The sequence below is a fragment of the Rhineura floridana genome, chromosome 15 (assembly GCF_030035675.1).
Source record: "Rhineura floridana isolate rRhiFlo1 chromosome 15, rRhiFlo1.hap2, whole genome shotgun sequence".
Classification (NCBI taxonomy): domain Eukaryota; kingdom Metazoa; phylum Chordata; class Lepidosauria; order Squamata; family Rhineuridae; genus Rhineura; species Rhineura floridana.
Genome location: NC_084494.1, coordinates 4,748,207 through 4,769,070, shown reverse-complemented (window position 1 = coordinate 4,769,070; position 20,864 = coordinate 4,748,207). Strand labels below are relative to the sequence as shown.

At 47.0% G+C, this 20,864-nt stretch overlaps 1 protein-coding gene across 18 annotated transcripts in view; it reads right to left on the bottom strand.

Moving 5' to 3' along the window:
* MACF1 (microtubule actin crosslinking factor 1) overlaps positions 1 to 20,864 on the bottom strand; it is a 383,383-nt gene that overhangs the window by 54,956 nt on the left and 307,563 nt on the right. For all 18 annotated transcript variants that reach the window (XM_061597825.1, XM_061597831.1, XM_061597827.1 and 15 more), the window contains 9 exons: positions 13,316 to 13,477; positions 11,967 to 12,137; positions 11,113 to 11,279; positions 7,447 to 7,606; positions 6,173 to 6,499; positions 3,497 to 3,581; positions 2,144 to 2,385; positions 1,037 to 1,243; positions 282 to 401 (listed from right to left, as the gene is read on the bottom strand). In XM_061597825.1, the coding sequence (XP_061453809.1) occupies positions 282 to 401; positions 1,037 to 1,243; positions 2,144 to 2,385; positions 3,497 to 3,581; positions 6,173 to 6,499; positions 7,447 to 7,606; positions 11,113 to 11,279; positions 11,967 to 12,137; positions 13,316 to 13,477 (1,641 nt within the window). The remainder of the gene's footprint in view (positions 1 to 281; positions 402 to 1,036; positions 1,244 to 2,143; positions 2,386 to 3,496; positions 3,582 to 6,172; positions 6,500 to 7,446; positions 7,607 to 11,112; positions 11,280 to 11,966; positions 12,138 to 13,315; positions 13,478 to 20,864) is intronic.

Here is a 20,864-nt window from a genome sequence, read left to right as displayed (position 1 = left end):
AGGCATCAATAGATCTGATCAGGTCTAGCGAATACTTCTGCTTCTGTGCCCTTCTATTCTGGAAACATCCAACTTATCTAACAACTCCCCAGCACTTGGGACCACCCTCTATCCTTCCAATGCCACAATCAAAAGCTCCACTTTGCCCTCCAGCTCAGTTTCAGACAGTTTTTGTTCTCCTTGCTAATCAAGGCAGTTAATTAAAAGCAGGCAGCCCTGCTCTGCTCTATCCTGCAAGTTTGAAACCCAGACATGTGGGGCACCTTTTTCTCACTGTGTACCTTTTGGACCTGTAGCTGTGCTGTTGTTTGGTCTTGTTCCAGGCGAGTTGGGGCAAGTGCCATCAGCTTCCGCTTTGTCTCAGCAACCCAGGCAAGCTCTGAGTCAGCTGCTTGCTCGTACTATCAATGGGAAGAAGAGAATTCAGAGTCAGCAAAACAGAAGCGGAGAGGGAAACTGGCATTTGCTCTTGCATGTCAGAGCTGTTACTGTTACTGTGGGGCAGCCATGGGGCTGCACAAGCATTGTAGGAAGAGCAGCATAACTCCACACAGAACTGTCCAGCATGGTGGAAACAAGGAAAGGAGAGATCTGGAGCAAAGCAGTATACGCAAACACAGCTTGCAAACAAACCTTGGCCTTACTAACATTACTCCATCTGAAGAACAGAAGACAGTCTAGAAAATACCTAGACAGGCTAGAAAACTGGCCCATTTTTAAAATGTTTGATCTTTTGATAATATGCATGCTATATGTTTAATCAGTTGATGTGAAGCTTGTGGGAGCAATCGTGTGCTGAAGTTATTGGCTGTGCACATATTTTTAGTTCTTGTTTCGTGCTTCTGGCATGCTGTACTAGTCTGGATTATAGCCGATCGCTAGCAAAGTCTCATATCATCTGTGGGGGTCCAGGACCTATATTCTTTTTGAATTATAAATCCATGCTCTCCATTTCTGCACCATGCCCTTTCCACACAAAGTTCTTACAAGAGAAGACATGAGGCTGATGAAAAAAATCAAACTCTGAAACTCGTACCTGCTGGGACCTCTGTATAGCAGCATCTATTTCTTCCACCCTTTGCTTGATAGTGTCACTGATCAGCTTGTATCGCTCATTAGTGTCGGAGACGAGCTTATCCAGCCCTTCACGTGCACGCCAGGGCACCAGCTCCAGGAGGGCACGACTCACTTCATTCACAGTGTCCAGAATAAGCCTGTGTTCCATCACCTCCTTCTTTAGTTCCTGGAAAAGAAAAAAGCTCCAGTCCTCTGTGACTGTGAGATCCGCTTACCCCATGGGTTGTACAAGAGGGGCATTTCTGAATGGCCAAAGACAGGCTCAGAGCCACTTGATGTTGCATGACCCAGACTCTGCTTGTAAAAGGGGGAGAATGAACTGCTGCAATTCATTTGCTCCCAGAGGAAGAAGGACACTGCACTCCTCATTTGATAGCAGAAAAGAAGGGTCTCCATTTGCTGCTGTGGGAAGAGGACAACATTTCCCAGGTGGTACTTGGGGTTCTGTTTGTGGCAGGAAGAAAGGGAGAACACCAACCTCCCACCTTTTCCAGCAGAAGAAGGCGAAGGAAGCTTTCTGGCACCAGACCACAGACCAGAGCTTTAAAACAACTGCTTTAACTTGCAGTTACTTCACTACCGAAAATAAAAAGTGAAGGTAGCCATAAAAAATGCTGGAATCCACAACTGGGCAACACCTTTATTGGGACCAACCAAACAGTCACAAAAATGTGCCAAGCTATCAAGTTCTCTAGAACTCTTCATCAGGCAGGAAGTTACACAAAGCAGGGGGTGAGGAAAATAAAAAACAACTGGGAAGTACAAAAAATAGGTTAGGTGTTGTAGTCATGAGGTTTAACTCCTGTAGACACATTCAAAGATGAAGATTGCAGGTGGAATAAATACCTCCCAAGTGCTACAGATAATGGGTTACATACCAAGGCTTCTCAGGTAAAGAAGCAAATGGCTGCATCCTGATGAAGAGTCCTGGAGAACTCAAAAGCTTGCTACATTTTTGTGAGTTTTTGGTTGGGCATAACAAAAGGTAGCACCTATCTGTTGACTTTGGGAGTGATATTTAACACACTCTGTTACCACACTCCTTTAGTGCGGAATGGCTCTTTACCTTCTGCCTCTGCTGAAACTGAGGGATCTGCTCCCCGACAGGAGAATGCTCTCCACCGGACGTCACCTCCTCTTCCACCTGACTCATCCAGCCCGTCAGCTCCTCATGCGTGGACTGGAACTTGGTGGCCAGCTGCCGGGCCTGCTCGAGCGTGCGGAGAGCCTTGGAGCTGGCAGTGGTGATGTCTGAATAGCGGGTCTTGATGCCGTCAAGTTTCTCCTGGATAAGCAGCACTTCTTCCCCTGCAGGAAGGCCCCAAGAGTTTAGCTGCAACAAGCCCTATTCATTACCATTCAGAGTCTTTTGTTTTGTTTTATTTCTCTGCAAACTTGTAAACCAAAAGTGGGATAAAATAAGATAAGCAACAGAAGATTACAGACTCAGTAAATTAAAAACAACCCATTTCTACACTTAATATTGCATAAAATGCCTGGAGCCCCCTTCAGGGAAAGTCTTCTTACACAAAAAGCAGCCGGAGTTTTTATACTTTGGAGTTCAAGCACCTCCTCTCAACTCCCCTGCTTGTCCAAACCCGTCCTTCAAAAAACTAAAACAAAATGGAAATGGGATGGGGCCAGAGCAGGAAACGTTGCCCAAATTCTGTGTCAACTGGCACAGAGGGGTCAACCTTTGCTAATGTCGAGCCCCAGTTTCCTCAGTGGGATCAAGGAAGGGGGCTAGATGAGCTTCAGCTCCCTCAGCTAGAGCAAGGGGAAGAATCAGAGGATGTTGACACTTTTGAGGACCATGGGGGAGGGGGTGTGGTTGACTCTGTGCCAGTTCCCACGGACAGTTCTCCCGCCAAGGAAGACTTCGCGCCACCTCCAGCCGCCTCAACAGAGCCATTGGAGGATGTCCTGGCGCACGTGCCAACTCCAACCCCCCTGAGCTCCCCTCCTGAAACTTCAAACACATTCCCGCCCCCTGAAGCCGAGCCGGCACCTATTGAGCCTGTATTGTCAGATGAGCCGGCGGAGACACGCCCCCTTTCGCCCCGTACGAGACGCCACGAGAAGCGCCTCGGCCAGAGGGAGGGTCTTTGAAGGAGTCAGAGGTTACAGGCGAATACCTTTCCTACTTAAGGCACCGCTCCCCCCCCCCCTGACCTGGGTGCTGAGTCAACTTCCTTCACAGGCTGCAGAGTATGCTTAGGTAGCTTAGTTAGGGATAGAAGTGAGTTAGCATAGCAAGTCTATGAAACGTGCTGCCTTTGATGTTTCAATTACCCTAATAAAACTAGAATTAATTCCATCCTCGACTCCGCCTCATGTGATTCGCACTCTGAGCAGGACAGCTAAGTGGCTGGAGAATGGAAGGAAAGGTGTGGGAGTCAAGCACACCTGCTAGCCTTACCTGTGGTTTGTTTCAGAAGGGCCTGTCCATTCTTAATGGCCTGGTCTACATTCTTCTTGCGGTTCACAATCTCATCATTTAAGGCCTAGGCAGGAAAAAAACACCCTGTCAAAGGCGAGTACCCCTGGAGAGGTTCGACCAAACTTTGCTTTGCTTCGACCAAAGCAAGATTCCCACTAAGGCACCAACTTCATCAGCACACTGACAGAGTAAAGGTGGCACTTGAGATGTGTGTCACTCCCTTCCATGCAGGAGGCCCCTGTATCCTTGGGATGAGGACACAGAAGCAGCCGTGCCCAAGGAAGGCCATGCAGTCACAGCCCCTGCTTCTTTTACCAGAGAGAGGAGAGTGCTAGATTGGCCACTTTCTCAGTGCTGAAGAGCTGAATTAAGCTAGGAATGCTCAAAACTGTCCACCAGCCTTCCGTAACTGGATCCTGCCAGACATTTTGGACTATAAATCCCGTCAGCCCCAGACAGCAGCACAGCAGTATGATGTTGGAGCTGATGGGAATGGTAGTCCAAAACATCTGAGGAGCACTAGGTTGGGGAAGGCTGATTCAAGCAGAGGGTGGCAGCCTTCTAGATCCTACGAGGACAAGGTTTTGTTATCATTCTTTTTGGGGGAGGGGGCACTGAAAGAACACCAATTGGGGGGTGGTTGTGTGTGGGGGGCCTAGTGCAAGCTATCCATGGCCCCAGAGGAATATATCTTGCCACTGTGAGATGCAGCCATTGGCAGTGGGAGCGAGAGGCTGTTAGATGCACATTTTGTTGTTCATGATAAGGCACCACCTTGAATTCTGCTGTTAGGGAACCAGAATTCCCCCAGCAAGTCAACCCTCTGGGAGGCAGCGGCTGAGAGGACCTGTTACTCTTACAATGCATTTGAAGTAGGTATGGGCATCTGCATGTAGCTAAATATTGCGGAGCTTTTACTCTGGGCCAGATTTAATGTGCTTCCCATCTCAAATGCTTTGGGGTAGATATGCTGGTGTTCCTCTCTCCCTGAAAGCATGCCCTGGTAACAACAATCAGGAAACAGAACCTGCGGAACATGTCCTTCCGTCATGCAGTTCCTCTGCTGGAGCTTCTCCGCAAACAATGAGCCTTTTACTGGCCAAACTACTAGGAAGGTCAGCTCAATTCTAGGTTCAGTGTTTGCTGGGAGAGAAAATCCCATGGGTGTCATGGATAGCGGGCTAATTTCTTTTGGTGGCAGTGAAAATAAGAAGGCAATTAATCACCTGAAGCTGGGAGGATCATATCCAGGGGCTTACCTGAGGTTAGCTGTTATTTACATAACTGAGCTGCTGTTACTACGTTGTTGCACTTTGTTTTTGTATTTTGTTCTATATTTAAGATTTTGGTGTACTGGTATGGTTTATTTCTGGCCTCACCACAATAAGCTAATGATGATGAACATTTTTTGTGTCGCATTCACTCAGGGAAATCTATTGGGGCCTACATGCTCGTAGTGAGTAGGCCACCCCCTCTCTGACATCCCCTTTCTCTCTCTTTCCTTCCCACCCCCCCGTTGTAGCTCTGCATGAAAGTAGCCAAAGTGGGCCACAGGCTGCCCCCCCCATTTAAAAGAAGCACATAAAAGGGGGCTTTCAGCAGGAACACAAGCTGGGGGAGCTTATTTACTGGCCCTCTTCCGAGAACTGCTCACCACTTGCATGTGTGTGTGTGTGTAGGGACATCTTAGAAAGGGGTGAATGCATCAGGCTCCAAATTTTAGTGCCTGGAAGGCAAGTTCTTTGCTTGCATTTTATTTTACTCCAGATTAATTTTTTACAGGAACTGTAGAGAATATGGAGGTGGTTTAGTTTCCTCCTTTAAGGATAATCGCCACCAAAAGGAAATTCTGCCAGACCACAGAGCTGAGAATAGATAGCAGAGATATAAATTCCAGAACACTGCCCATATAATTCTAAGAGGCAAAAATTGTGGACACAGTGGGGAGGCAGAAAAGCTGCCCCTCATTCCAGAAAGTGGGGGCATCGGGGTAGGTCTGGCCCACACAAGTTACTGGCTACCCCTGCACTGAGGCTGACTGGTTTAATAGGGCAAAAAATCCTGCTCATCACTTGCAGACAGGGGTGTGTGGAAAGCTAGCCTTATACCACCCCAGGCTGTGTGGCTGGTAGCAGTTCTCCAGGGGCTTGGGCAGAGATGTTTTCCTACCGCCTGACCTTTTCTGAACCAGAGATGCCCAGGATTGAACCCAGGCCCTTCTGCCCGCAAGGCATGTGCTTTACCACTGGGTTATGGTCCTGTGATTGGCATGTGTTTGTTTGCAGAAGCACACAGAGACCTCAGGGGTCGCCTGTAACACTCAGCCCCTCCGTCCCAACAGGCTCCACCTCCCATGCTGCTGATGAGGATTCCACACAGAAACACCGCAGCCAAGAGTTCAAACTCGAAGCCTCCAGTTCAGACACCCCTATGAGCACCAACGCAACAGTGCTCCTCATCTGCAAAGAGAGGCTGCTCATCTACAAGGCGGTTGCAAAGTCCACCGAGATAATGTGTGGGGTGTCTTGTTTTGTCTGTTATTCTTACCATTTGGTTAAAATCAAAATAAAAAGATACAAAGGAACAGGAAAAAAAAGCAAAAGCAAATAATAATAATTATAATGAGGAGGATAGATGGGAAAAAGTAGTCAGTACCAGCTGGTCGGCATGGTGCCTCTGCAGGACATCCCGCTTGTAATCCTTGACGGAGACTGAGCTGAGCTTGTCCTCGACCTCAGCCAGCCAGTTGAGCACCTCCACCTCGTCCTCCCCAAAGAGCCGGGCGTTGGACAAGGCCTGGTCAAGAAGGGCAGCCTTCCGGCCACACCGGTCACAAATCTCGGCGTAGCGGGACTCAAGCAGGTCAAGCTTGTCAGCCAGCAAGGCCTGCTCGGCACAGCAGCTCAGGGAGGCCAGGGACTGTCCAAGGGTGACCGCCCGCGTCACAGCTGAGCCATGACTCTCTATCTCTTCCTCAAGCGCCTGGAAATCCGGGGTATGGTTTAAAAAAAAATTGAGAGAGAACACAAAACAAGGAAACAAACGTATGATTGACAATGAAATAAATGCAAAGGGGGGAAAAGAAATCAAAATCAAAATTGAGAAATAAACATGGTTGATGAATTATATGCAAACTCAAAGATGAAATATCCACCCACATAAGGGCAATAACATATATCAAATAAATGTTTTCAATAAAAAGAACGGAGAGATGGAGCATTGTGTCATTCTGCTCTGGAGGCCAGGTAAGCTCATGAACAGAAGTTATATCTGACGCTGCTGTTTTCTTGGCCAGAAGTTGAAAGTTACTGAATTAGAAAAGGTGGGGGCTCTCACACATCCCCCTTCCAAAGAGCAAGGACCCAGAGACCTCTGATTAGCATCTACAAAGCTTACTCTTTGATACTGGCTGAGCTGTTGTGACATCACTGAAATGATCAAACATTCTGAGGCTGCAATCGTACACAAAATTACCTGGGAGTTGGTCCCATGAAACACAGTGGCGCTTATTCTGAACAGAGTTGCATATGATTATACCAAATGCAGGATTCTAGGATTTAGTCATTTGGACAACACTATGCTGCAATTTATTAAAATTAAGAGCGTAAGAACAGCCTGGCTGCTGGATCAGGCTAATGGCCCATCTGGCCCAGCATCCTGTTCTGACAGTGTCCACCCAAGTGCCTTAACGGGAAGACCACAAGAAGGACCTGAGCCAACCCCCCCTCTCCCCACTTGTGATTCCCAGCAGCTGGCATTCAGAGGCACGCTGCCTTTAACAGCGGAGGCAGGATACAGCCTTATCCTCCATATCCTCAGGCTCAATACAAATCAGGAGGTACCTACGTTTCACGATGTCAGGTGTCTATTGTACAGTGCTCCCCCCTTGTGCCCCCCTTTTTCCAACTGCTTGGCAACCATCCACCAACCTTATGCCGGGTAATCTGCTGCTGAATTTTGGCGGTCTGAGTCCCAATCGGCTCAGAGTTGGCCAGTTTTTTTTCTGTCACTGACAGCCAGTCAGATATGGGCTCTGATGTCTCGTGGAACTGCTTGGCCAAAACCAGGATCTCCTCCAGTTGATTTTGCCTATGGAAAGACAACAAATCCATCAGCGACACTTGAGGTAGGGGAGTGGAGAAGAGGAAGGTGAGGCACCTTTGCATTCCTGTGATAAAACAGAATGAATTAAACACCAATTCATCCTGTGAAAGTTAAGCAGCTGAATAACCAAGAGCTGCTTTTACCCCAGGTACGCCGCTGTTGTCATAGAAAACTTTCTAAGAAACCTCCAGGATTGGCTAGAGAAACCTTCCCCAACCTGGTGCCCTCTAGATTCTTTCTTTTTTTTTTTTTACTACAGCTCCCATCAGCCCCAACCAGTAAGCTAGCTGGGGCCAATGAGAGTTGAGTTCAAAACATCTGGAGGGCACCATAAGAACATAAGAAGAGTTGGATGACTCAGGCCAGTGGCCCATCTAGTCCAGCATCCTTTTCTCACAGCAACCAACTCGCAAGCAGAACCTGAGCGCAAGGGCCCCCTCCCTTCCTGCAGTTTCCAGCAACTAGTAGGCAGAAGCATATGGCCTCCGACCAGTGTGACCAAGGATGGCTAGAGCCTCCAGGCTCGTTATTCCATCTACCTTGTCTGAAGTTAGGATTCATGATACCTAAAACATGGCCTTGTATCAGTCTTTTTTGCAGCTGTGACTTACTCCACCTCTGATATTACGACTCTTTAACTAGACATGCAAGGGATCAGACCTGGGGCCTTGAGAAGCATACTGTATTGCCAAAAATATAAAGACCATCACCAGCAATCTTCTTTTAAATAAGCCAGAAACAGGAAACAAGCTGAGGAAGTGGTTGGTTCATTAGCCAACAAGGGAGTGAAAGATTTGCAAAGAGAGGATATGAGAGAAGCCAGATTAATTCTTTGCATTGGGCTTCACTGTAGAAGATACACACACCTGAATACGGTTTTGGAGGAGGATGTCTTTGCACTGTGTAAAATTAAGGTAAAAAGCTGGCGTTCCAGGGCTAATTGACCAATTAAAAATTAAGAAGCCACCAGGTCTGCATGGAGTACTTTAAGAACTCAAAAATGAAATTATGGTTCTCCTGATAAAAACTATGAAACTTGTCACTATCTATCTATCTATCTATCTATCTATCTATCTATCTATCTATCTATCTATCTATCTATCTATCTATCTATCTATCTATCTATCTATCTATCTATCTATTGCCCCATAGCCGAAGCTCTCTGGGAGGTTTACAGCAATTAAAACAATAAAAACAAATATACAAAATTTTAAAACACAAAAACCATTTAAAAACACAATTAAAAAAAAAATTAAAGAACGCATGCTAAAATGCCTGGGGGAAGAGGAAAGTCTAAAGCTGGGCCAAGGAAGTGATAAATGCCTCTTTACGAGAGGGAGTGGTCCCGGGCTGTCTGAAAGAGGCAGTGGTGAGACCACTCCTGAAAAAGCCTTCCTTGGACCCAGACAATTTTAACAGCTACAGGCCAGTGGCGAATGTTCCATTCCTGGGCAAGGTCTTGGAACGGGTGGTTGCTGGCCAGCTCCAGGCGCTATTGGATGAAACTGATTATCTAGATCCATTTCAATCGGGTTTTAGGCCCGGTTTTGGCACTGAGACAGCCTTGGTCGCCCTGTACGATGACCTATGTCGGGAAAGAGACAGAGGGAGTGTAACTCTGTTGATTCTCCTTGATCTCTCAGCGGCTTTTGATACCATCGACCATGGTATCCTTCTGGAGAGGCTCGCGGAGTTGGGAGTTGGAGGTACTGCTTGGCAGTGGTTCCGCTCCTACTTGGCGGGTCGTCTCCAGAAGGTAGTGCTTGGGGAACATTGCTCGACACCGCGGGCTCTCCAATATGGGGTCCCGCAGGGGTCAGTTTTGTCCCCCCTGCTTTTTAATATCTACATGAAGCCGTTGGGAGAGGTCATCAGGAGTTTTGGAGTGCGTTGTCATCAGTATGCTGATGACACACAGCTCTACTTCTCCTTTTCATCTTCTTCAGGTGAGGCTGTCGATTTGCTGAACCGTTGCCTGGCCTCGACAATGGACTGGATGAGAGTTAACAAACTGAAGCTCAATCCAGACAAGACTGAGATGCTGTTGGTGGACGGGTTCTCTCATCGGATGGTGGATATATACCCTGTCCTGGACGGGGTTACACTCCCCCTAAAGGACCGGGTTCGTAGTCTGGGAGTCTTTTTAGACTCTTCCCTCTCACTTGAGGCTCAAGTAGCCTCGGTGGTTAGGAATGTGTTTTACCAACTTCGGTTGGTAGCCCAGCTACGTCCCTATTTGAGTAAAGAGGACCTCACATCAGTGGTACATGCTCTGGTAACCTCACATTTGGATTACTGTAATGCGCTTTACATAGGGCTACCTTTGAAGACAGTTCGGAAGCTACAACTAGTGCAAAATGCGGCGGCCAGATTGCTGACAAGGACCAAGCGGTCCGAGCATATAACACCTGTTCTGGCCAGCTTGCACTGGTTGCCAATATGTTTCCGGGCTAGATTCAAAGTGTTGGTATTAACCTATAAAGCCTTATACGGTGCGGGACCACGATACCTTGCGGAACGCCTCTTCCGATATGAACCGGCCCGTGCACTACGTTCTGCTACGAAGGCCCTCCTCCGGGTTCCAACTCACAGGGAGGCCCGGAGGGTGATGACAAGATCTAGGGCCTTCTCAGTGGTGGCCCCCGAACTATGGAACAGTCTCCCTGAGGAAGTACGCCTGGCGCCGACTCTGCTCTCTTTTCGGCGCCAGGTCAAAACCTTCCTATTCTCTGAAGCATTTTAAGTTACACTGATTTAATTTTAAAAATGTTTATTGTGTTGGATTGTTGCTTGTATTTTAGTATTGTTTTGTTATTTATTGTATTTTTATGCTGTTTTATGTTCACCGCCCAGAGAGCTATTGCTAGTCCGGCAGTATATAAATTTAATAAATAATAATAATAATAATAATAACTAGCTGTCTTATTAGGGGATCAGAAAATAGCTACCACCAATTTTTAAGAAGTGATCCCACAAAGAAATGAGGTCGGGGGACAGCCAGGAAATTACAGGCCAGTTAGCCCTACATCACCCCCAGAAAAATTGGGGAAAACCTTTTTTTATCCTACCCTTCCTCCTCATTATTAAAGACAGAAGTATTAAACATATACAAGAACTAATCTTGCTGAGAAAGAATCAGCAAAGGTTTTGCAAAGGCAAACCCTGAGTCATCAAGCTTTTGGTGTTCTTTGAGAGTGCCAGTAAGATTGTTGAAAGGTATAATCTGGCAAACATTATATACCTGAACTTCCTTAAAAAATGTTGACAATGCTCCTTGTCAAATGCTCCTGAATAAACTTAGCAGCCAAAGGGTAAAAGGACAGATTCTCTTAAGGATCAGTAAATCATTGAAGAACAGGAAACAGAGCGTGGGAATAAACAGACAATTCTCACAATGGAAGGAAGTATGCAAAGCAAAGATTGATTTCTCTTGTTTCAGTGCTAAATTACCACAGACAAGCTTACATCTTATGGGCCGCCTTGTAGCTTACCTGGCTGCAGCTTTGCTGAGAAGTCCTGCCCAGTGGCTTCCAAGACTGTCCAGTTGGGCAACTATCTTCTCTCTGTCTGCTGGTTCAGCAGACTGCGCGATTCTCCCACCCTCTGCTTGGATCATCTCAACAGTAGCTTTCCGGTCATCCAGGAGACGTTGGAGCAGCTTTGGAGCAAAGCATTGCAAAGTAAGAATGTTCTCACTATGTCATGAATTCCCCTTCTGCCTCCAAAAGGGCAACACCCCAACTACTGAAAAATTAGATCTCCCTCTGCTAAACTCATGTTTCCCTCCCACCATAATACTGTATCTTCTCTCTCCTTACACTACCTCCCCTTTTACTCTCCATCATCAACTTCAAGTTTCTAGTCCTCACCACTGAAACTTACCACATTTATGCCCCTAAAGTCTCTGCCTGCAAACAAAGGCTGATTTTTAAGCCACTCCTAGTGGGAGCTCTCTCCTCACTGAAAGTTAGGTGTCTGCCTTCTGTACCATCCCCATTGCCTTCTCCCATTATGACCTCTCTGCCCCACTCCATTATGCAAAGCTCACCTACTGTCAGCCCCCTTCCTTCCCCTTCAACAAGGAAGAGGTGGGAAGGAGAGGGAGAGGGAGGGAGAGGAAGAGGGAGAGAGAGAGAGAGAGAGAGAGAGAGAGAGAGAGAGAGAGAGAGAGAGAGAGAGAGAGAGAGAGAGAGAGAGAGAACATGCCATTTGGCAAAAGGAAAGCAGGTGAAACCTTCCTTGCCAACCATCAGCTGCTTGGAGTTGCTGGTGGAGCAGAGCACCCAGGGCTGAGAGAGACCATGGGGGACTCGGGGGGGCCCTTCTTCAGCATGCTTCTCCTCACCTTTTGCTCCTGAATCTGAGCCTTCACCACTTTGTATTCAGCAGACGGTGGCTTCTGATTGGAGATGAGCTCCTCGGTGTCTGCCAGCCAGCTGAGCAAAGGTTCCAAGGCATCCTGGAACTTCCCACAATGCAACAGGGCCTCCTGCAGCTGTGCAATCCTCTGGGCCACCTACATTTTGCCAGAACACACAGTCAATCACACACACTCCCATTTTTATTACATTTGCAAGGGACGCCAAGTGTATAGTCCTCCACAAGCATTACAACAAACTTGGACTAGCCCTTGATGAGCAAGTTTGTTTTCTACCAATGCTGGACTTATCACCTGGTGGCCGAAATTACCCTTTATCAAAGTTTCTTTGCTCCCAGTGCTGGATTCATTTTATCTTAGTTGTAACTGAAGTCTGTGGTTTTGGTTTATGCTGTTTTAATCTTATTGCTTAATCTTGGTTAAGTCTGTGTAGTTTCTGCTCCTGGTGCTCTGTGACTCACAGGACCAAGCAGCATTTACTAGTCTGCCATTTGCAAAAACTGCTTCTCAGGCTCACTTCATCTTCACAATCATCCTTCGAGGAAGGGCATTATTCACATTTTTACAGACAGGAACAAAAGCAGTTTCAAGCTAAACTAGGGTTTGAACCCAGATACCATCTGCTTGACTTAGGCCTTGTTAGCCTGGCCTCCCCATTCCTCCCCATTCCCAGCTGTAAGTGAAGGGGCTGCTCTCCTCTCCCATTTCCCAACTGAGTATTAATTATTTTAACTGTATGTATGAATGGTTTTAATACTGTAAATAGTTTAATTCGATTTTAATCTAGACTTTTGTATGTTTTTAATTATATGTGTTTCTTTCATCTGGAAGCCGCCGTGAGTTCCAGTTTTGGAAAAAGGGCGGGGTAAAATAATGACAATAAATAAAAATAAATAAATCTCCCCTATCAAAATTGATACTGGAGGCTCTGTGGGACATGGACCTCTGTCTTGTTGCTTAAGTTACAGCAGAAAGCATAATAAATTATATATTGTGATCTATCTGTTCTACGCAGAAGCAACTTCCCAATATTTCGTCACTCTCCAGGGTGACCAGGGCACAGAATTCAGAACGAGGTTATGCAGAGAGAAGCAAGCACAATTCACAATAGCAGAGAGACCCACCCGGTGGGGGGGGGGATTAGCTCCCACCCCAACAGTGTCCCTAAGTGCACTCCATTACTTTCTTTTATAGATGGGAGTGGAAAAATACTTGAAAACACTGTGTGTGGAAAGGGCTATCCTCCACGTCAAGCGCTAGGTGGCCTAGACTTCGCTGACAGCGATCTTCATTGTGCGCATGCGGCAGCAGCTCACCTTTTTGTTGAGGGTGTTCCAACGGGCATTGATGCCTTCCATGTCATGCTCCAAGCCCTGCACGTCACAGTTCTTCCCTGCACTCTGGATGAGTCCCTGCCCGAGCCCATTGACTTGCTGTAGTTTGAGCTGAAGGGGGTCAACTTGCTCCTTCTGGAATGTCTGAACAAATACAGAAGGAGGGAGGAACAAACAAAGGATGTAACCCTCCATCACAAATCACCAGTGCTATCCGCACAACAACTTTGTGAGGTAGCCAAGGATTTTGCAGAGAGATTCTGGCCCAAGGTCAAGATGAGCGGCTCTCAGTAAACACCATGGCTGTGGAGGGGTTTTAATCTGGATCTCTACCAGAACCAGACATTATAAACACTGCCAAGATAGAGCTCAATCCCTCAGGACACTCTTTGCCGCCCTGGTGCCCCCCAGATCTTTTGGACAACAATTCCTATCGTTCCTGGTTATTGGCCATGCAGGCTGAGCTGATGGGAGTTGTAATCCAAAAACATCTGGAGGACAAGCAACTGCAAAGGCTGCCTTAGGGCAATCCCTGCAGGCCACTGGCTAACCATCTTCTTCTGTCTCCAGCTGTGGCTGAGAGCATCTGCATATGACTGCCAGGCTTCATCTATGGACCCCACCTGACCCATGAACAAAAGCTTGCCAACTGAGCAAGCTAATGAGAATGGGCAAGTTTGACGTGGAATCCTGCATTAAGTAGGGAGTTGGACTTGGACTTGATGGCCTTATAGGCCCCTTCTAACTCTACTATTCTATGATTGCAGTTTACTAGCTGGCCATCTGTATCTTGACCTGAGAATTCAAAGGGAAAGGGCTGCAGAGCAAGCCAACCCCACATCCTGTCAGACCTACAGACAGGGTCTGTCTGGTGAGAGGGCTGGCTCCTCGAAGGCCGGAAAGGACCCTGCCTGTCACTCCCAGAGGGAGGGTCATCCCCCTGTCAACAGAGTGTCCTCCACACCAGTCTGGCAAATCTGGAGTTTTATTTCACTTCTGGAGAAAGGTTTTAAACAGAGTAAAAAAGAAAGAAATGAATGTGTGCAGTTGAGCTATATGGAGCAACTTTGAAGATACCAGCTGGCTGACCTGATGAAGAAGAGGAGCCCTCGCTCTGTTGCATTTAGAGCTGGAAGCGACCTTATGGCGCCAACTGAGACTGACATTCTGCACTGAAATACAAAGCACGGGCCTGGAAGGCAAAGCATCCAGCGATCATGTCTCTCACCACCCCTTGCACCAGAAGAGAGAGATTAGACACACACATGGACAGCCGTTCCCCCAGCCACACACACACACCCAGCCACCCGAAATCTTGATGAGGTGTAACTAACTCTCTCCCTTGGAGGAAATCTTATCCATTTCCCTTTCTCAGCACCTCTGGAGATTCCACAGCCGGCTCACACCAGCTGCACCACTGCTTCCACGTGCACAAGATATTATAAACACACCAAAAGTTTGCTGCATTATCATTGAAAAAGACAGAAGGACAAAAGAATGATTAGTGCATTTGCTCCTTCTCCAATATCTTCCCACAACCTTGTGAGAAAAAAGCATCTTAAAAGACAAAAAGGTTTGGCAATAAAGGGAGGGAAGAAGATGGCAAGCCACACAATAAAATCTGGAGAAGACTGTTTGTAGCAGAGAACCTTAGATCTCCTGAAAGTTACCTAATGGCAGGCAAGATGCTGGCACACAGCCTGCCATTTCACCTCTCCAGGAAAGTGACTCTCTTGTGAAGGGCAAATGGCAGCAGAAGGCTGTTTAGCCATGTGGGAAATGCCAGCCCTTTCAAACTTCCAAGAATGCATGATATAACAACAGGGCGAGGAACAATAAACAGCTGGAATCAAGAGAGGTTTACATGTTACAAATTTCTACACAGAAGGTGCTTCCACGTTGGAATTTGCAGGAAACCTGCATGTAGACTAATTCTACCCCATGTAGATTTCAGGCTCAGGGAAGCCAACCCTACTCAGTCACCTACTCAGACCACTCACCATCCAGCTAAAACACCCCTGAAAAGAGGCTCTTGGCTCACTAAGGACCAGTTCAGACATACTACTGCATTGCTCAGTTCTCAGCTTGATGTCTCCTAGCTGCACATGCAAACTGAGCTCAGGGAAGAGTGTTGTACTGTGAGGCAATGAGGAAGCTGCCTCTGTGGTGTGGTTCATCTGCAATGGTTCAATCACACCTGCCACTCAACACACACAGCTGCAAGGCCTTCCATGATAGCCACACACCGGCCCCAAGTCTCATGGATTTGCACAGATGCTTTGCAGCTCTCTGGCTTTACTGACATGGCCACTCTTCCCAAACTTCCCACAAATTCCTCCACTTATTTATTTAACATTTATATCTCACCTTCTGCCTTAGCAAGTCTACCAGGCAGCTCCCAAATAATTTAAAAATATGACCACTTCAGATTTAAACACTAATCAAAACGCACACACTAGTCAAATCAGCAGAAAAAGACATGCACACGCAGAAGAAGAATAACGTAAGCAGTAAAAAACCAAGAGGAACCGTCCAAACAGTTCTCTTCAGCTATTAATAACTGAGCCGAGGGTCCTAAGGGCTCTCTCAGATGGCCTGCCGGCACTATGAACCAAGAGGAAAGGGACAGAGCCACATTCCCAAGGAAGGCACCCCACAGCCTTGGTCCCACTCCTAAGGAGGACATCACCCCAAAGAACAAGGACCTCCAAAGAAGAAATTCACCTCCAAGGAAGTCCACTTCAGGGGAGGCAGTCCTCAGGAAGTTGCCTTGGCTTGACCTCTCGCCCCCTTCCAAGACATCCAGACCAATTTTTTTTTGGCAAAGCCATTGCTAACCTCTTCTCCTGAACTGCCACAACCCCATTCCCACTACTCATGGTCAACCTCTGGACTGGAGAGATTTATTTATTTATATCTATACCGCCCCATAGCCGAAGCTCCCTGGGCAGTTTACAATAACAAGAGATGACAAGCCCTGTGTGTTTCTGGAAGATCGACACTGCCATGGATGGGTCCATGTCAAGACATTCTTTCTGACTCGGTTCTCTCCCTGTCGAACAGGAAGAACAGTGGTTCACTTCACAGGGCTGGGCAAACTCAAAGGAGGACATTAACATGCCAAAGAAAAGACAAACAGTAGCCATTGTGGCAGATGACATGGAACTCTTTGCCCTGGAGAGCAAGCCAAATTGACAAATGGGGAGACATAAGAATTTACTTTATGCTGCAACTTCCTGCTGCGGGGACAGAGCAAAGGATAATGAATTTATTTGGTCTGCACCCCAATCCCTTCTAATTCACTTTCACACCTGGTGCAAATTTCTCAGTGTGATCTTCAAAGTACTTTATATAGGGCTGGGATTTTAAAAACAAACATAAAACACCAAGTGTTTATGTGGCCTAACAAACCCTTGGGGATTTGATGCGGTCATGGAGAAATCTCAAATATCATGTCAACCCCCGCCTTAAGCTTTGTCACATTTCATGTTTGAATGCTCACTTTCCCCTCTCTGACCATTCTAGTTTATTGGTTCAGCATCTCAATCTCTTCCTGGCTGTCTCCCCTCCCCGCTTGCTGCCCTTTCCCCCCCTAAGATTTCCTTTTAAAATGCACACCAAATCACTTCTTCAGCTTTCATTGATTCAACGTATGGGAAAGGCTGTAGCTCAGTGGTAGAACATCTACCACAAGATGTAGGGATGGCCACCAACTTGGATAGCCTCAAAAAAGAAGACTAGACAAATTCATGGAGCATAAGGCTATCAATGGCAACTAGCCACAATGGCTAAGCTCTACCTCTGCTGCTGGAGGCAACATGTCTTGGAATACCAGTTGCTGGGAATCAAAGTGGGGAGAGTTTTGCTGCACTCAGGTCCAGGCTTCCGATAGGCATCTTGCTGGCCTCTGTGAGAACAGGATGCTGGACTAGGTGGGCCACTGGCCTGATCCAGCAGCCAGGCTCATCTTGTGTTCTGCCTTACATGCAAAAGCTCCTACATTCAACCTCCAGCATCTCCAGGGAGGGGTGCGAAAGATTCTCTGTCTGAATCCCTGAAGAGCTGCTGCCAGTCAGTGTAGACAGTACTGAGCTAGATGGACCAATTGTTGAACTTGGGATAAAAGGCAGCTTCCTATGTCCTTACAGAATATCCCTTTGAAACTCCATTTCTGAACAAAAGGCTGTCTTTAATGCTTCTCCTAACTGGACCAACATCTGTCGGTGTAAGGACTTTCAAGTGAGAACAACAAAAGGCTCGCCATCTATTCAGAGTTTTGTGCGACTCAAAAGCCACCAAGCTCTTTGCACAGAGACTGGCTCACTAATAAGAGAGATCTTTTTCTTGGTGGGAACGACACAGCAAAAGCTGATCATGCTACCCACACGTACTCTCTTCTCATGCTTTGTTGGCAGAACAAGATTTATTAGATGCCTTTCCAAAAGACCAAGTCAGCATACAGCAAATCAATGAAAAATGAAATGGACTGCCTTCAAGTCAATCCCGATTTATGGCTTCCCTGGTAAGCGGTATTCAGAGGGGGTTTCCCATTGCCTCCCTCTGAGGCTAGTCCTCCCCAGCTGGCTAGGGCCTGCTCAGCTTGCCACAGCTGCACAAGCCAGCCCCTTCCTTGTCCACAACTGCCAGCTGGGGGGCAACAGGGCTCCTTGGGACTCTGCAGCTTGCCCATGGCTGCACAGGTGGCAGGGCACGTTACCCATGAGCCACTCACTGTGGGGTGATCTTTAGCTGGCCCTTGACACCCAGGAGACACGAGCGCGATTTGAACTCACAGACTCTGGACTCCCAGCCAGGCTCTCCTCAATAAATATCATAATGAAATGCACACTTTGTGCAGAAGTGAGTTGTTACAGTTTGCCGCCTTGGGCTCCTGCTGGGGGGAAGGGCTGGACATAAATCAAATAATAAATAAATAAATAAATTCATTAGCTGTGGCATTTAAACAAAATGACTCCACACTATAGACTGCTATTATAGGATAAAATGATAGATATATGATTAAATCCCACAGGGCACTTAGCTATGACTAAAAGTATAAGATGCGGAGCTGGAAAAACACTAGTATTCAAAGGACAGCATCACATACCAGTTTCTTGGTACCTGTTGATTTTTTTTCAGTTGTTGAATCCAAAATTTCCAGACATAAGCCTCTTACTCAGCCAATACCGTCAATGGGTGACCCTGAAGCATCTTTATCGGTCAACCCTATCTCACCGGGCTGTTATGAAGGTAAATGTCAGCAGCAGGAGGGGGAGGGGGGAAATCTCTGATTAGCCCAGCCAGCATGGCTAATGGTGAGGGATGATGGGACTTGTAGTCCAAAATTCCTGGAGGGCCCCAGGTTGGGAAGGCAGCTTTTGGCTTTAAGGAACCCTGGGAGGAAAAGGGGGGGCATGAAAAGGGAATCAGCAACAAGAACTATGGGGCTGAAGCAATAAACTGCTCTGCTTGCAAACAGCCTTGTGCAAATATGGAACAGCAACACATTTTTACCCTTTGCAGACAAGTAAAGATTTAACAACCACTTCCAAACAAAATGGTGCCCAAGCTTCCCCTCTATGGCAAAATCCAAGGGGTGAAGGTTTGCAAAGAGCCCTGAGCGAGACAGCTGAGATACAAGACAGCAACACTCTACCTGGAAAAGTCAAGAGAAAAAGGTATTCCTCTCTTGTAATGTCCAGCAATGTGTCTCCAGAAATGGGAACATGCCACAATATTAAGTGAAGATGCTGTCCAGAGCCACAGAGCTATCCTGCAGTTAAAAGAATTGATGGCAACCTAACAGCAGACGACTCACCCTGCCCTTCTGCTGTAACTGCTTATTTTACATTATATATCATATGGATAGATATAAATGGAACGGGCCCTTCTACATACATCAGCAGCCAGACACACACGCCTGCACACCCCAGACCGATAAGCCAGGCATGCAAGCGCTCCAAAGGCGCATGCCGCCACCTCTTCCTACACACTCAGGGCATAACCTCAGATGCAACGCTTATTTTTAAAGCCAACACAGAAGAGGCCTTCGAAGCATTTCGCTCAGTTCAAGCACACCCCCTCAACCCCAACCCCCACCCAACAACAGCTGCCATGTTTGGGTGGGAATGATCGAGAAACCAGAGACAGGTTTGGTGGAGGAGGTTTTAAAAACGCAAAACTAAGTCTTAACAACAGCCTAGGCAGAAAATACTTGGAAGCATAGCTGAGTGCTTCAAATACAGAATGCAGAGAGGATGCCAGAGAGTTGGGCTTGCCAGCGCCCACTTGAACAAAGCTGGAAACTCGACCTTGATTCAGATTCAGAGAAGCAAAAGCAGGAACAGGCAGAAAAACTGAATGGTAAAGGAAAGAGGTGACTAGTCACGAACCATCCAGTGCGAATGACAGGAAGGCCACGTGTGGTCACTTCACTTACACTAGCCTTCCCCAACGTTGTGCCCTCTGGATGTTTTGGACTACAACTCCCATCAGCCCCAGCCAGCAGCTGGCTGGGGCTGATGTGGTCCAAGATATCCGAAGGGCACCACGTTGGGGAAGGCTGACTTAGGCTTCAAACTTCATGAGTTGAGTTGAGCCAGTGCAGAGCAGTGGCCAGAATGTCAGTGTGCAGGAGCCACATTCAAATTCTCGCTCAGGAAGGATGACTGAGGACTGAGCCTTGGGGAAGTGGCAATCTTGGAGCTCAAAATCAAATTCCTGTGGCTGTTAGGAAGTTAAGAGAAGATAAGGCGACAGAGTCTTGGAATGTTGGAGACTGGGGTGGGTGGGGTGGAAAGGATGAAAATGGAATCATCTTGCATTAGCAAAAGGAACACACTGAAATATAAAATAAAGGTAGCTGTGTTGGCCTATTAAGGGGGGGTGAAAAATCCAAAACCCCTATCAGGGCAAAAACTTTATTTGGCCAATGAAAATGTCACAAAGAAGTGTGCAAGCAAAGTTTCTCAGAACATTTAATCAGACTAGATTAGCCTTCCCCAACATGGTGCCCTCAAGATGTATTGGGCTGCAATTTCCATCAGCCCCAGTCAAAATGACCTTGCTGGCGGTGAGCTGACGGAAGCTGTAGTCCAAGACATCTAGAGGGCACCATGTTAAGGAAAGCTGTTTTAGATGGTCAAAGATCAGAAGGGGAGAAGAGAGGGGGAAAATCTCCATGTTAAGACCCTTACCAGATGCAGACATGGATGGCTTGACCTACAGCCCATTTCCCCTGCCCAATATTTTGTTCCATCTGGAGTGATGAAGAGTTTGGGGGAACTCAAATACTTCCACGCCATTTTGTGTCACATTAGTTGGCCCAATAAAGGTACTGCCCTAATATGGATTTTGTCATTATTTCAAGAAGCAAGTATAGAAGTTAAATGTGTATGTGATGAGAGAGGGGTAATAGAGTGCTCCTTCTCACATGTATTTCAAAGCAAGCCCTGTTGAATTACCCAGAACATACATAGAATTTGTCTCCGCTGATCTGTCCTTCTGTCAATGCTACCTGCCTCCCTGTTTG